The 18,519-nt window shown below is 34.8% G+C and overlaps 1 protein-coding gene across 1 annotated transcript; it reads left to right on the forward strand.

The window, feature by feature from the left end:
• The first annotated feature begins 101 nt into the window (after positions 1–101).
• On the forward strand, positions 102–18,227 carry LOC132547997 (serine protease inhibitor dipetalogastin-like). The gene is made up of 10 exons (XM_060211810.1): positions 102–165; positions 525–625; positions 13,020–13,095; positions 13,923–14,001; positions 14,673–14,798; positions 15,175–15,300; positions 15,682–15,810; positions 17,021–17,143; positions 17,498–17,620; positions 18,083–18,227. Exons 1-10 carry the CDS (start codon positions 102–104, stop codon positions 18,225–18,227), a joined length of 1,092 nt encoding a protein of 363 aa, XP_060067793.1.
• The last annotated feature ends 292 nt before the right edge of the window (positions 18,228–18,519 follow it).

Here is an 18,519-nt window from a genome sequence, read left to right on the forward strand (position 1 = left end):
GTAACACGTGGGTGTAACGTTACATATAAATCCTGGCACCTGATGTCAGGTAAGTATTTACTGTAAATGAAGTTTATTTACCGTGACAAAACGGCCTAACGATGAAAATAGTATTGATGTTGATTGTCCTCTTATTTTCAACTCTGTCCTTTACGTCTCTGAAAGGTGAGTTTTAATCAAAATCCTACCATGTAAACTATGATATTGTAAAACGCCATCATATTTCATGTAAACCTGATGTGTAATTCTCGTTGATATCTCTGTGTATGTAGATGGAGGGCTATATTGTATTTTAGACATATCTGAATATGTAACATTGGATTAAGAATTTTTCTTATCATTATATATCACGAAATAAACCTTATAGGAGTCATTTATAAAATGATGCGTGTCGCCTTCTTGATATTAGATTCGTTTCATTTAATACTTAGAAAAAAAACCTTGTGTTTTAAAAGTAATTAGATAATTTACAATCATAATTGAATTAACTCATAGTAAAGTTAATATTGAATTTGTTTTTTCAGTGGAGTGTGGCGTTGTGCCTAAAGGTAATGACTCGGGCATGAAGAAAAGAGATTATACAATAAAACGCATAAAGAAAATTGGCGAACGAATGCTTAAGAAGGTAAGTAAAATGGAACATATATTAACCAATGACACTAGAGTACAAACTTACATTGATACGTATCAGACAGTATCTTACGAGTAACTAAGTTATTTCAAATCATTATTATAATGCTCGTGGGATATTGTCCACTGATAAGAATATCATTCTCTAACCCATATCTAAGTCAGTGAGAACTGAACAGCTTCCATTTACACTGAGCGATTAAGAAACATGGCTCGTATTTTAATTTATATAAATTTTACAAACTCGCTGGTTGATAATGTTACTTTGAGGTAATGACGATAACTTATCGATATAAGAAACAATAGTCTCCGTGAAGATTTAAAACTGGTACTCATGTTCCAGATTGTTTATTGCTAATGTTAACATATACTATAATAAATACATTCATATTTGATAAGAACAAATTTTCTCCTTTTTATCTTTGAGGATAATAAGTTATTTTCTAGGATAAGGAACCTAAAGAAAGTATAGATATTCTATATATTATACAAAATGTAAGTCATCAGTTCGGTGATATAGTCATCAATACTTGAAATACAATGTACATATCTATATATATACCTAATTGTAATTACATATAAATCCCACTTTTAATTAAAACAATAAATATTATGAAATATTTATGGGTGGGGTGTCAAAAATCGGGAATACTCGTAACCATCTTATTGGTATAATATTTTATACAAGCAAAAAAAGTGTTTTAATGAATGTGACTGATAATTTCCTAATCATTTTATTGATATCAGCACTTTCAGAACTTCGATTTCAATACCCGTGTGCCTTTTCCTATACATGTTATCAAACTATTCTTAAATATCTAACTCTGATATTAAACGGTTAACGAGTTTTTCTTATTTTTTTTTTTACTTCAGCTGGATGAACTTAATTCACGGATAAATAGCACAAGATATTGCAGTAAGGCTATTCTTAGAGATTTCCTCAGCAAAACAGATATACCTGTTAAGTCAACGACCACTTATGGCTAAAATGTGTCTGTGATGCAATGAACATTGATGTTTCTTAAAAGAAACCTTGGCATATTTATCATATATCTGATGGCAATGCTGATATATATAGTTACAGAAATTTGGATCCTGTGCATGCTTTAGTCTACGTGTTGATTTTACGTATAATAAGGTCACTATTAACTGCTGTAAGGAGATAAACATGAATACATGGAAAAACGAACGGCGAAGCTACGTTTTATATCATTTTACGTGACAAATGTATTCTTATATTTTGATGTCAACATGTATCATTTTGTCAGTTAGTTCTTCTTGGTATTGAATAAATGAATCCATGAACATATGTTTAAAAGTGAAATATAGACAATTATAATTTACTTTTAATATGGGATATCTGAATAAAATATTCCTTTGTTTAAGTTTTTTGTTTTTGTTTTCTTTCCCCTCTAACGAAATCTACGACAACGTCTACTCTAACATGTAATACATCTTTACCTATTATAACCATATTCTATTCATATGCGGTGTAAATGATACACACTGTAGGCTTACTAATAAATACGTAAAATAAAAACTCTCATGGTGTAATTTTGTTAAAACATGTTACATTGTTAAACAGTGTTCAACAGAGTGCAAATACAACGAATTGTCTACAGCTTACCGATGTAATAAATATTTTACTGTATAAAGATGTAATGAGTACAGTTTTGTATGTATACCAAATATTGTAAATCATTCCTGCATATATGTATTGAGTACTGTGTAATTTTCAAATACGTCGAGTATAATACAGGATACCAGTATATCGAACATTGAAGAGTATAAGGCACACCAAGTATGATACATTATAAAGATGTACCAGGTATGGTAAAGTATAAAGATGTACTGAGTATGGTACAGTATAAAGATGTACCGGGTATGATACAGTATAAAGATGTACCGGGTATGGTAAAATATAAAGATGTATCGAGTATGGTACAGTATGAAGATGTACCAGGTATGGTAAAATATAAAGATGTACCGGGTATGGTAAAATATAAAGATGTATCGAGTATGGTAAAATATAAAGATGTATCGAGTATGGTACAGTATAAAGATGTACCAGGTATGGTAAAGTGTCATGATGTACCGGTATGGTACAGTATAATTTTGTACCCGGTTTGGTACATTATAAAGATTATCCGTGTATGGTATAGTATAAAGATGTATCGGGTGTGGTACAGTATAAAGATGTACCGGGTAAGGTACAGTATAAAGATGTACCGGAATGATACAGTATAAAGATGTACCGGATATGTTTAAGTATAAAGATGTACCGAGTATGGAACAGTATAAAGATGTACCCGGTATGGTACAGTATAAAGATGTACCGGGTATGGTACATTATATAGAGTATCCGAGTATGGTACAGTATAAAGATATACCGGGTATGATACAGTATAAAGATGTACCGGGTATGGTACAGTATAAAGATGTCACGGGTATGGTGAAATATAAAGATGTACCGAGTATGGTACAGTATAAAGATATACCGGATATGGTAAAGTATAAAGATGTATCGGGTATGGTAGAGTGTAAAGATGTACCGGTATGATACCGTATAAAGATGTACCGGATATGGTACAGTATAAAGATGCACCGGGTATGGTACAGTATAAAGATGTACCGGGTATGGTAGAGTGTAAAGATGTACCGGTATGGTACAGTATAAAGATGTACCGGGTATGGTAGTATGGTACAGTATAAAGATGTACCGGTATGGTACAGTATAAAGATGTACCGGTTCATGATACAGTATAAAGATGTACCGGGTATGGTACAGTATAAAGATGTAACGTAAATGGAAAAGAATAAATATGTACCGGATATGGTACAGTATGAAGAGTAACCGAGTATGGTAAAGTATACAGATGTATCGGGTATGGTACAGTGTAAAGATGTACCGGATATGGTGATACAGTACAGTTAAAGATGTACCGGATATGGTACAGTATAAAGATGTACCGGGTATGGTACTGTATAAAGATGTAAAGTAGAAAGTATAAAGATGTACCAGGTATGGTAAAGTATAAAGATGTACAGGGTATGGTAAAGTATAAAGATGTACCGGGTATGGTACAGTATAAAGATGTACCGGATATGGAAAAGTATAAAGATGTACCGGGTATGGTACAGTATAACGATGTAACGGGTAGGGTACAAAATAAAGATGTACCGGGTATGGTACAGTATAAAGATATACCGGTATGATACAGTTTAAAGATGTACCGGATATTTTTAAGTATAAAGATGTACCGAGTATGGAACAGTATAAAGATGTACCCGGTATGGTACAGTATAAAGATATACCGGGTATGATACAGTATAAAGATGTACCGGGTATGGTACAGTATAAAGATGTCACGGGTATGGTGAAATATAAAGATGTATGATACAGTATGGAGTATGATATACCGGGTAGTAAAGTAACCAGTATAAAGATAGATGTACCGGGTATGGTACAGTATAAAGATGTACCGTTCATGGTATAGTATAAAGATGTATCGGGTGTGGTACAGTATAAAGATGTACCGGGTAAGGTACAGTATAAAGATGTACCGGAATGATACAGTATAAAGATGTACCGGGTATGGTACAGTATAAAGATGTACCGGATATGGAAAAGTATAAAGATGTACCGGATATGGTACAGTATAACGATGTAACGGGTAGGGTACAAAATAAAGATGTACCGGGTATGGTACAGTATAAAGATGTACCGGGTATGATACAGTATAAAGATGTACCGGGTATGGTACAGTATAAAGATGTACCGGGTATGGTATAGTATAAAGATGTACCGGGTATGGTACAGTATAAAGATATACCGGATATGGTAAAGTATGAAGATGTATCGGGTATGGGGTACCGGGTATGGTACAGTATAAAGATGTACCGGATATGGTAAAGTATAAAGATGTATCGGGTATGTTACATAATATGGTACAGTATAAAGATGTACCGGGTATGGGTATAGATGTACCGGGTAGTATATAAAGATGTACCGGGTAGTATAAAGAGTACCGAGTATGGTAAAGTATAAAGATGTACCGGGTATGATACAGTATAAAGATGTACCGGGTATGGTACAGTATAAAGATGTACCGGGTATGGTACAGTATAAAGATGTACCGTTCATGGTATAGTATAAAGATGTATCGGGTGTGGTACAGTATAAAGATGTACCGGGTATGGTACAGTATAAAGATGTACCGGGTATGGTAGAGTGTAAAGATGTACCGGTATGATACCGTATAAAGATGTACCGGATATGGTACAGTATAAAGATGTACCGAGTATGGAACAGTATAAAGATGTACGGGTATGGTGAAATGTAAAGATGTATCGAGTATGGTACAATATAAAGATGTACCGGGTATGGTACAGTATAAAGATGTACCGGGGATAGTACAGTATAAAGATATACCGGAATGATACAGTATAAAGATGTACCGGATATGGTACAGTATGAAAAGTAACCGAGTATGGTAAAGTATAAAGATGTACCGGGTATGATACAGTATAAAGATGTACCGGGTATGGTACAGTATAAAGATGTACCGGGTATGGTACAGTATAAAGATGTACCGGGTATGGTACAGTATAAAGATGTACAGTATAAAGATGTACCGGGTAAGCTACAGTATAAAGATGTACCGGACTTATCCAGTTTTAAGATGTTACGGTTATGTTTAAGTATAAAGATGTACCGGGTATGGTACAGTATAAAGATGTACCGGTCATGGTATAGTATAAAGAGTATCCGAGTATGGTAAAGTATAAAGATGTACCGAGTATGGTAGAGTATAAAGATAAACCGGATATTGGAAAGTATAAAGATGTACCGGTATGATACAGTTTAAAGAGTATAAAGATGTACCGGGTATGGTACAGTATAAAGATGTACCGGGTATGGTACAGTATAAAGAAAGATATATGTACCGGGTATGTACAGTATAAAGATATACCGGATATGGTACAGTATAAAGATGTACCGGGTATGGTAAAGTATAAAGATGTACTTGGTATGGTACAGTATAAAGATTACCGGGTATGATACAGTATACAGATGTACCGGGCCTGGTAAAGTATAAAGATGTACCGGGTATGATGCAGTATAAAGATGTACCGGGTATGGTACAGTATAAAGATGTACCGGGTATGGTACAGTATAAAGATGTACCGGTCATGGTATAGTATAAAGATGTATCGAGTATGGTAGAGTATAAAGATGTACCGAGTATGGTATAGTATAAAGATGTACCGGTATGATACGGTATAAAGATGTACCGGATATGTTTAAGTATAAAGATGTACCGAGTATGGTACAGTATAAAGATGTACCCGGTATGGTACAGTATAAAGATGTACCGGGTATGGTACAGTATAAAGATGTACCCGGTATGGTATATTATAAAGAGTATCCGAGTATGGTAAAGTATAAAGATGTACCGGGTATGGTACAGTATAAAGATGTACCGGGTATGATACAGTATAAAGATGTACCGGGCATGGTATAGTATAAAGATGTACCGGATATGATACAGTATGAAGATTTATCGGGTATTGTAAAGTATAATGATATACCGGGTATGATACAGTTTAAAGATATACCGGATATTGTACAGTATAAAGATGTAACGGGTATGGTACAGTATAAAAATATACCGGATATGGGAAAGTATAAAGATGTACCGAGTATGGTACAGTATAAAGATGTTCCGGATATGGTACGGTATAAAGATGTACCGGGTATTGTAAAGTATAAAGAGTAACCGAGTATGGTAAAGTATTATGATGTATCGGGTATGGTACAGTATAAAGATATATTGGGTATGATACAGTTTAAAGATATACCGGATATGGTACAGTATAAAGATGTACCGGGTATGGTACAGTATAAAGATGTACCGGGTATGGTACAGTATAAAGATGTACCGGGTATGGTACAGTATAAAGATGTACCGGGTTTGATACAGTATAAAGATGTACCGGGTATAGTACAGTATAAAGATTTACTGGGTATGGTATAGTATAAAGATGTACCGGATATGGTACAGTGTGAAGAGTAACCGAGTATGTTAAAGTATAAAGATGTATCGAGTATGGTACAGTATAAAGATATACCGGGTATGATACAGTTTAAAGATATAACGGATATGGTACAGTATAAAGATGTACCGGGTATGGTACAGTATAAAGATGTACCAGGTATGGGAAAGTATAAAGATGTACAGGATATGGGAAAGTATAAAGATGTACAGGATATGGGAAAGTATAAAGATGTTCCGGGTATGGTACAGTATAAAGATGTACCGGGTATGGTATAGTATAAAGATGTACCGGGTATGGTACAGTATGAAGAGTAACCGAGTATGGTAAAGTATAAAGATGTACCGGGTATGGTACATAATAAAGAAGAATCGAGTAAGGTACAGTATAAAGATGTTCCGGATATGGTACGGTATAAAGATGTACCGGGTATTGTAAAGTATAAAGAGTAACCGAGTATGGTAAAGTATAAAGATGCATCGGGTATGGTACATAATAAAGAAGAACCGAGTTAGGTTCAGGATAAAGATGTTCCGGGTATGGTACAGTATAAAGATATACCGGATATGGTAAAGTATAAAGATGTATCGGGTATGGTACATAATAAAGAAGAACCGAGTAAGGTACAGTATAAAGATGTTCCGGGTATGGTACAGTATAAAGATGTACCGGGTATGGTATAGTATAAAGATGTACCGGATTTGGTACAGTATGAAGATTTTCCGGGTATGGTACAGTATAAAGATGAACCGGATATGGAAAAGTATAAAGATGTACCCGGTATGGTACAGTATAAAGATATACCGGATATGGTACATGTATTTTTACACCAAGAGTGTAAACTACCAGGTTTTCCCCCAGTTTAACACCAAGAGCGTAAAAGACCAGGTATTTCTCCAAGAGATTTAGGGAAAGAATATACATATTGCACATGTTCATGTATAGTAATTCAAGGTAAAAATCAAATACTAAAGCCTACACTATTTTAAATATATCAGTATTTCTGAAGGTATAATTCGGATCCTTTTAACAGATTAAATCAAGTAAGAATGAGACGTCCATTTCATCACAATATATTTTCAAATAGTTACGCGATTACTGGAGGATAAACATACTTGACCGTGTAAAGGTTTTGGCTAAGGTTTTGATCTGAGTATAACATAAGCGTGTAGACGTGTTAAGGATAAAATTTGTTACGTTAATGTTTTCGTATCCTTACTCCGATGTTATCAATGTGTTTACAGCATGAAATATATAAACGAGTTCTGATTGAGAAGTTTTTAGCCTTGTATTGAAGAAGTTAAGCATTAGATGCCCTTTTTCATATCTACTATTTCCTGACTATTTAAGAATGTGTGCCCGAAGACTGGTGTCTTTTTGGTCAGTTGTTGAAGAGGTAACACTCTAAAGTAAACAATGCATGTGACTTTTGCAAAATGAACAAAATTGCTGAAAGAGCAGTGATTCAATATTTGCTTAAGAAAGGTGTAGTACCTAAGGATATCCATACTGATATGGTAGCAACATTAGGGAATGATGTCCCTTCATATACCACAGTGAAATGATGGTTGGCGGAATTTAAGCATGACAGGCAGAGCCTTTAGAATGACGTCCGTACTGGAAAGTCAGTCACTGTTACAACCCCCCAAACTGTCAATAAAGTCCATGCTAATGTTTTGGTTTACAGATGAGTTATCGAGAGATATATGCCCAGTACAGGTGGGATTTCACAGGATAGAGTACATTCCATTTTTTCTTACAGTTGCTCAGAAGCACCGGGCGGACTTTGTCGTGTGCTAACCCGGTTCATCCCGCCAAAGAAGGCTAAGACTGTTCCATCAGCTAGAAAAGTTATGGCCACGGTTTTTTGGGATGCTGATGGCAGATTATCTGCAAAAGGGACAAATAATCAATGGCACCCATTCTGTGTCACTTCTTAGGCAGTTAATAGAAAGTATTAAACTCAGACTCTCTGGAAAATTCAGTAAATGTGTGTGATTCCACCAGGACAGTGCCCTTGTTAACATTGTCCTTGCAATGGCTGCCATTAACAATTGTGACTTTTAAATGATTGAAAATCTGTCTTATTCGAATAATCTCGCTTCATCAGACTTTAATTTATTTCCAAAATTTAAAAAAAGGCATTACCGGTACTCAGATGATGACGTCATACATGCAGTGGAGGACTTTCTGAATGGTCAAGAAAAGATCTTCTTTAAGAGTGGCATTGAGGTCCTTAAACATCGCTGACAAAAGTGTATATATACTGAAGGGGATTATGTTGAAAAAAAAAATGTCCGCCAAAAGTCAAACCCTTAAACATGAGTCACACTTATCAACCATCCCTCTCATATATTGAAACACGATATCTGATGGAACTATTTCAAATGAATGACCAGGCGACTGCAAACATCACGTTTAACCATCAGGGATCATGCGACCTAATAGATATTTGTGTGCCTACAACTTTATTGCGAATTACGAAAATAGAACCGTTTCCGAACCATAGTAACTTTAGCATAGATGTATTACACATCGCTAATGTGTCGCTTGCATATTACGCAGTAAGAGACAGGGAAAACCAGTTGCACCCTACAGGACATAGCAGTCCACGTTTCCGTCAAGTGAAGGGTGCGTGTCTCTCTAATTTAACCCGGATAAAGTTCCGTACGGGACAGTTTTGCAGGCTAAACAGGATGTCACATTTATGTATCAAATGCAATCAACTCTCATTAATGTCAATATCAAAATGTGTGAAAGAGAAAAACGTAAATAAAAATACGGCTTGATTTAAGCAGGACTGATAGGGCCGTTTCATCTATTTCCACTAAATAACTTATAAAATAAAATCATTTGATCAAAATCATTTACTCGTACATTATTTTATATTATTTCTAGTACAAATTTCAACACGCTATTATACACTGTTAGACTAGTTTTCATGATTCATATATATTATATTTGTAGTCCATGTTTTGATAAGGAATAATGGATAGTGAATGGAAATATTTCTTAGGTTAAGGGTACACCAGAGAATTTTTTCACAAATGAGAAGATCAATTACTGCTGTTAGGAAAAAATCATTCTTTTCGCTTATCTTGTAAAAACAAGACCGGAACCACCATACGTACTAATAACGATAATAAAACATCACCCTCACAAAATTCGATAATTTCCCAATCACTATGACAATTATAAAATGTATTCCTTAACACCAGTGTTTAAAACTAATGTTTGATAGTGTTTACTTCTAACCCTAAACAGTGTTTAATACTATCCCTATACAGTGTTTACTACTATCCATATACAGTGTTTATTACTATCCCTATACACTGTTTACTGCTATCCTTGTACAGTGTTTACTACTATCCCTATACAGTGTTTATTACTATCTCTGTACAGTGTTTACTACTATCCATATACAGTGTTTACTACTATCCCTGTACAGTGTTTACTGCTATCCTTGTACAGTGTTTACTACTATCCCTATACAGTGTTTACTACTATCCCTGTACAGTGTTTACTACTATACCTATACAGTGTTTCATACTATCCCTGTACAGTGTTTACTACTATCCCTATACAGTGTTTACTACTATCCCTGTACAGTGTTTACTGCTATCCTTGTACAGTGTTTACTACTATCACTATACAGTGTTTACTACTATCCCTGTACAGTGTTTACTGCTATCCTTGTACAGTGTTTACTACTATCCCTGTACAGTGTTTACTACTATCCCTGTACTGTGTTTACTACTCTCCCTGTACAGTGTTTACTACTATCTCTATACAATGTCTACTGCTATCCCTGTACAGTGTTTACTACTATCCCTATACGGTGTTTATTACTATCCCTGTACAGTGTTTACTACTATCCATATACAGTGTTTACTACTATCCCTGTACAGTGTTTACTGCTATCCTTGTACAGTGTTTACTACTATCCCTATACAGTGTTTACTACTATCCCAGTACTGTGTTTACTACTCTCCCTGTACAGTGTTTACTACAATCCGTGTACAGTGTTTACTGCTATCCTTGTACAGTATTAACTACTATCCCTATACAGTGTTTATTACTATCTCTGTACAGTGTTTACTACTCTCCCTGTACAGTGTTTACTACTTTCCCTATACAGTGTTTATTACTATCCCTGTACAGTGTTTACTACTATCCCTATACAGTGTTTACTACTAGCCCTGTACAGTGTTAACTACTATCCCTATACAGTGTTTATTACTATCCCTATACACTGTTTACTGCTATCCTTGTACAGTGTTTACTACTATCCCTATACAGTGTTTATTACTATCTCTGTACAGTGTTTACTATTCTCCCTGTACAGTGTTTACTACTATCCCTATACAGTGTTTATTACTATCCCTGTACAGTGTTTACTACTATCCCTATACACTGTTTACTGCTATCCTTGTACAGTGTTTACAACTAGCCCTGTACAGTGTTAACTACTATCCCTATACAATGTTTATTACTATCCCTGTACAGTGTTTACTACTATCCCTATACAGTGTTTATTACTATCCCTATACACTGTTTACTGCTATCCTTGTACAGTGTTTACTACTATCCCTATACAGTGTTTATTACTATCTCTGTACAGTGTTTACTATTCTCCCTGTACAGTGTTTACTACTATCCCTATACAGTGTTTATTACTATCCCTGTACAGTGTTTACTACTATCCCTATACACTGTTTACTGCTATCCTTGTACAGTGTTTACAACTAGCCCTGTACAGTGTTAACTACTATCCCTATACAGTGTTTATTACTATCCCTGTACAGTGCTTACTACTATCTTTGTACAGTGTTTACTACTATCCCTGTACAGTGTTTACTACTATCTCTATACAATGTCTACTGCTATCCCTATACAGTGTTTACTACTACCCTATACAGTGTTTATTACTATCCCTGTACAGTGTTTACTACTATCCCTGTACAGTGTTTACTACTATCCTTGTACAGTGTTTACTACTATCCCTATACAGTGTTTACTACTATCCCAGTACTGTGTTTACTACTCACCCTGTAAATTGTTTACTACAATCCGTGTACAGTGTTTACTGCTATCCTTGTACAGTGTTTACTACTAGCCATGTACAGTGTTAACTACTATCCCTATACAATGTTTATTACTATCCCTGTACAGTGTTTACTACTATCCCTATACACTGTTTACTGCTATCCTTGTACAGTGTTTACTACTATCCCTGTACAGTGCTTACTACTATCTTTGTACAGTGTTTACTACTATCCCTGTACAGTGTTTATTATTATCCCTATACGGTATTTACTACTATCCCTGTACGGTGTTTACTACTATCCCTATACAGTATTTACTACTATCCCTGTACAGTGTTTACTACTATCCCTATACGGTTTTTACTACTATCCCCGTACAGTGTTTACTACTATCCCTGTGCAGTGTTTACTACTATCCCTGTACAGTGTTTATTACTATCCCTGTACAGTGTTTACTACTATCCCTGTACAGTGTTTACTACTATCCCTGTACAGTGTTTACTACTATCCCTGTACAGTGTTTATTACTATCCCTATGCAGTGTTTACTACTATCCCTGTACGGTGTTTACTACTATCCCTATACAGTGTTTACTACTATCCCTCTACAGTGTTTACTACTATCCCAGTACAGTGTTTACTACTATCCCTGTACAGTGTTTACTACTACTATCCCTGTACAGTGTTTATTACTATCCCTATACGGTGTTTGCTACTATCCCCGTACAGTGTTTACTACTATCCCTATACGGTGTTTACTACTATCCCTGTACAGTGTTTACTACTATCCATATACAGTGTTTACTACTATCCCTGTACAGTGTTTATTACTATCCCTATACAGTGTTTACTACTATCCCTGTACGGTGTTTACTACTATCCCTATACGGTGTTTACTACTATCCCTCTACAGTGTTTACTACTATCCCTGTATGGTGTTTATTACTATCCCTATACGGTGTTTACTACTATCCCTATACAGTGTTTACTACTATCCCTGTACAGTGTTTACTTCTATCCCTATACGGTGTTTACTATCTCTATACCGTGTTTACCACTATCCGTGTATAGTGTTGATACTACATCTGTTGAGTGTTTACCTATTTTCCCTTTGCAGTGTTTGTTTATTCTTCTGTATGGTAATTACTTTTCATTTTCTGGATTGGGATATATTTTAATGTAACGTTTTTTTAACATTCAGATATGCTAACTAAGATCACTCCTCCCTTGAACTTTGAAATGTAAAGGTACGCTTTTCTCATTTTTAATTGATTTTTATTTATTTCAGCTACCACATACAATGATACGGATATGTGGAACGTTGTCATCCATTGTAAAAGGAGAGTGTCTTCAAGAGGCAATGAGTGAACTTTTACAATAAATTATTTTAAATGCAGTGAAAGGATAATGTTATGATTTTACAATAAAAATGTTTGAGTAGATAATTTGTACAAATCGTACCACACTTCAACAACACATGTTCTTAGTGTATAACGTAATGTTGTGTTAATGATAGGTTTCAATAGAGTTTATATCGGTATGGTTATTGCATAATTGAAAACGGGATCAACAATTATAATGAAATATGTTTTATGTTAAAATCATAATATTACGCTAAACCATTTAATCACTTTTATTACCTGAAAGCGATATGTGCAGTGATAATAATGTCTGAGGTGTGTGGCAGATGTCGGTTTCACCGACTCTACCTGTCACGGAAAAGTAGGAAACCATTTGTCTAAACCACAATTTACCTGTTGTGTCAGCACTGAAGCTAACCTGTAACATCTAATTGGTCAATTTGAATACGGGTCCTGAGAAACAAAAACAAAACAAAAATATAAAAAAGTCCTTTGATTTATGGATGTTCGAGTTATCTCGCCGTTTAATAAATCTTTTTGAATGATAATTAATAGGTGCAAAATGTTTCGGGGATAAACATATCACGTGATGATGCCAAAGTATATAATGAGAATTTAGCAAAAAGCTATTGATCCTCAAGCTAAGATGAAGTTCTCGTTGGTTGTGATATCCCTTGTGTTTTCTTTGCAGGTTGATCGTGTACTGTCGAGACGTATGTTGATGCACTGTTCTATATATGTTCTAATATACTTCTAATTATGTGCATTATCAATAGGTCTAATTTGCATCGTGGAATGATTATGGTGATAATTTGATTTGTTTTTATCAGGTCAAGTAAGATGCTACGGCAGTCCTGTGTGTGGTGTTGACGGCAGGACGTACAGCAGCAAATGTCTGGCTGGACGGAGGTAAGGTTTATGGTTATCAGATCACACCCTGACACGAAAATTTTCCATTGACCCTTCAAGAGACTCCATGTGAAATGGAAATTCATGTAATATATATACCTGATAAATATATGTTATATAACACGTAATTAAGAATACAAAGGAATTCAAATATATACACGTTATAATTGTTCCATCTTGTGGCTATGGTGTCATCGAAATAATTGCAACACACACACTAATTAAGAGGCACCTATTATAGATAATTAAGATGTCAACATTTACAAATATTTTGTCAATAGTTCTTATTTCTGTCATTACAGGTTTAGATTTACCAATCAACCACATCAATAGTTATAAACATGTTTTAAACACGATGGTTTCTTGTCAGATACATGTGTCGGCTGTATAGTGTTTGAGCAAAACATTATACTTAAATCAGGGCCTTAATGTGTCCATCTCCCAGCTTATTTTTATCATGTTAAGGGGCATAAAAATATTTTTTGTGGGATGCATTTTATTGGAGAAAATGTAAAGATGCATAACGATGATTTCGGTAATGTTGGGAGGGGTAAAAAATGGCTAACCTTTTTCTTCATAAAACACAGGTTGAGTGCATAACCTAATGTGGTCCTCGTTTTATCATAATAACTGTTTTAAACCAATTAAAGATTTGCATTATGACTTTACAGAGGTGTGACCGTGGAATGCGATGGGAAATGTCCCTGCAAACCAGGTTGTCAATGCACTGAGGAATTTAAACCCGTTTGTGGAGCGAATGGTAAAATGTATAGCAACGCGTGCAAGGCCAAGTGCGCGTAAGTATATAAATCATCAGATATTAAATCAAGGGGTGAGGTTTTATCGCTAATAACCATGACGAACAATGCAATTATATTCTAGTTATATGCAACTAATACGGATTTTTATCAAGTACAAGAAACTTCATCGAACAATTTATGTATGCTTATTAGATGTTAATGCATTGGTAAAAAAATTCAATCGTATCAATATTCTTTCAACACTCCTTCACCTGTTCATGTTTTTATTTATTTCAATAAGCCTGATAGAACGAAATGGTTGTAGCTTATCTTTTTAAAATATTTAAATCATATAGATGTTTAACCAGTTCAAATTATATATTTAACTGTACTTGTATACGACTTTTGTCTCATCATGGATTTAAAATTTCAGGAATGTGAAAACACTATGTCCGGGTCGCTGCCCCTGTAGAAAGAAGTGTGCGTGTAACAAACGCTTGGATATAGTATGTGGCGCAAATGGAAAGACATACGGAAACACCTGTATGGCCAAATGCAAGTTAGTAGATTTAACTAGGGAGGTCATATTACACATGCTATGTCATGTATAATGTGTACAATCTATTATCTATTTTAAATATCTGAAATCTGTTTTAAACAATATTGATATGTTTCATAGTCATTACCTAGCATATATCACTTTGTTGTTGAAGTATAATTCCTTAAGTAAACATTGATTATATATATACCTTTGCATCATAAAGTTGCTTGTTACACGTACATAGAATGAATTATAAGGATTATCAATTAATAAGTTTTCTATTCCATGCTACGATGCTGGATATAGTTTTCACTCCTTTAAGAAACAGAAAACTGTTTAAAAGTTTTAGTGGGAGTGACTCGCTACCAGGAATCGTATAGTCTATAATAATTTCTACAGGGGTGTGAAAGTCAGATGCAAAGGCAAGTGTCCATGTAAAAAAAGACCTTGTAGATGTCCATTAAGGCTGAAACCAGTATGTGGAGTGAACAGAAAGACATACCCCAGTGCATGTACAGCTTCGTGCAAGTATGTGTAAAACTGCTATTGAATCAACCTTACAGTATGTATCGTTATTTTTAGTACATATGTTATTTGAAGAAAACAAGTTTTTCTGCAATGAGATAAGTATTACATATTTTCTGTCTAATCAGCTACCTGTTTGAGTTCATTAAGAATAAAGTACTTAATGAAATGTAATTAGAAATAAGATAGTGCCGACATATCATGAAAATCGGAATGTCAACCTGAATAGATAAAACTAGGGCAACATATGCAGGAATGAACTGCTGCATTGACGACGTTCGCCATATATATATTGATTAATACAAGGAGCTACGTGCTCGAATGAACGTAAACCACACCTTAATTATCACTGATGTTATCCATTTGTCTTACTGATTTGATGAGAATTTCGTTTTCTCTAACCTGCATATTGATGTATTAGATATACATGTTCACAACGCTAAGGTTGTCAATAAGACTGTCTTGCCAAATTTCATCATATTTATTGCAGATGCATACAAAATTGGGTTACAATTTGAACATTTACGCTCAATAAGCATGAGTTATACCCTATACAAGTTTCCCACAGCTCCCCGAAGTGTGTGTATATGTGTATTGGAGTCGTTGTGTAGGCCATTACACATGTACGTTTCAGACAGTTTTTTTCGCCGTAAATCGGGAATCCCATTTACTCATGGTACCCCTCTATGATGAATATGGTTAGACATTCTTAAACACATATGATTGGTCACCAGTCATACCTGACAATGTAATGTGATAAGGATGTAGCAATAACCATCGGCGTACGACACGTCGATGTATATATAAATTACGAGGGTTTTCTACAGGACAATCTTTACTTACCACAAATTGTCTGTTGACAATTCCTGTGATACCGCATTTTGATAAAATACTGAAAAAAGCAAAATGATTAATACTGTCCGTTAGGTTCTAGCTCATATCAACACGAATCATGTATCTTCAGCTCAAACTAATAGTTTTACCATTGCTGTGAATCTGTCTCCAGAAATTTCCACCATTCCACTTTTGGCGAAAACGTCCATTCACGCTTACAGCTCTATGGATCATGGTAATTGAATAATACAATTTGTGCAGAAAGCTTTCCACAGAAAACAATTATCTTTTGATCAATTGTATATCAATATAAGGCTGTTTTAATTGAACTTTAACTTTTACACATTCATAAGTTAACATTGTCATTCAATTTCCACAGAGATGTTAAAGTAAGATGTAATGGCAAATGTCCCTGTCGAGCTTGTAGATGCCCAAAGATTCTGAAACAGGTGTGCGGGTCGGACGGCAAAACGTATTCAAATATGTGTTTAGCATCTTGCAGGTATATTTACCTAACGCACAGTAAGTCAGTATGAATTTATAAGAATTTCTTTACCTCTTGCTGAAATATGTGTTTCAGTCATGGTGACTGATACACTTGAAATATGTTATCACATGATTCAGCGACAAAATATACAAGCAAAAATGCAAATTAAACAATGTTAACATATCATCATGCTTGTTGAATGAAGTTAGAGTATACATTTATAAATTAAACGCAGCGGTGTCTGCCATTTGCTGGTGAAGTCTAAAGATTTCGTTCAATACACTTGACATAATTTGTGCCATTGTGACCGTAATGACTATCATACCTGTCAAACTTTCATTACATAACACTGTGAATCTTTTTCCACAGAGGTGTTAAAGTAAGATGTAACGGCAAGTGTCCTTGTCGAGCTTGTAAATGCTCATCACTTAAAAAACCAGTGTGTGGATCGGATCATAAAACATACGTTAACTCATGTGCCGCCATTTGCAAGTACGCTTACTTAATAACAGCAATTACCTACTTTTCTTTGTAATTTCAATACATGAACCAAAATACCATTCGAAATATATGTTTTTTTTCTGTATAATTGTGTTTGTGATTGAAATTTCCCAAACCACTATTGTATGGCTGAAAAGGGAAGGAAAATAGATAGAGGAGTGATACAATATTGATGACATAGCCTTGCAATATGTTACATAATTTCTTATAGAACTATCAATGTTCAGTGAGAGAAAAAAACACGTGCACATGATGGGAAAATATGACATTTCTGTTTAATCCTCTTATCATAGTGTATGGATTATCACATTTAGCTCCAGTGTAAATGATATGTTGTATAGTAACAATTTGTATGGCAACCAGTATCATGCAAAGTTTTATGACGGTCAATAATAAGTTACCTAGTCATACTAATTACTTATTATCATATTTGGTATTGTTTTTCCCCTTCAGAAATGTTGTGGTCAAGTGTCAAGGCAAGTGTCCATGTAAACGAAAAACATGTGCTTGTCCACGTATTCTGAAACCTGTTTGTGGAGCGGACGGAAAGACATATCCAAATGCTTGTACAGCAGCATGCAAGTATGTGAAACAATGAACCTACTCGAGATACTCTGTGTAAAGTGAAGTCGTTATGTTAAATCAAGGTTAAAATCTGTTGAAAAGAACTTAAAAACTTACTGTTACCTAGGCTGTTAAACGTACCTGTGATGAATAGAAATGACAAGTATTAAACAATTTGATGTTTTTCGGTGAAATTCAAACACCTGTACTCTTGCTATCAATATATGAGCGATTGTGATGCCTGACAATGCGTTATCTCTATTGCAGAAAAGCTCGAGTACGATGTCAGTCTCCTTGTCCCTGTCGGTATGGCATGTAAGCAGTTC

This window comes from Ylistrum balloti, unplaced genomic scaffold (genome assembly GCF_031769215.1).
Source record: "Ylistrum balloti isolate Yb309-2 unplaced genomic scaffold, AGI_CSIRO_Ybal_v1 Utg369992, whole genome shotgun sequence".
Taxonomy (NCBI): Eukaryota; Metazoa; Mollusca; class Bivalvia; order Pectinida; family Pectinidae; genus Ylistrum; species Ylistrum balloti.

Bases quoted from the DNA above. Each gene is read 5' to 3' on its own strand.
- LOC132547997 (XM_060211810.1), top strand. From the start codon at position 102: ATGAAAATAGTATTGATGTTGATTGTCCTCTTATTTTCAACTCTGTCC. The intron at 14,002-14,672 runs GTAAGGTTTATG...ATGACTTTACAG, and splicing joins AAATGTCTGGCTGGACGGAG to AGGTGTGACCGTGGAATGCG. The intron at 14,799-15,174 runs GTAAGTATATAA...TTAAAATTTCAG, and splicing joins GCGTGCAAGGCCAAGTGCGC to GAATGTGAAAACACTATGTC.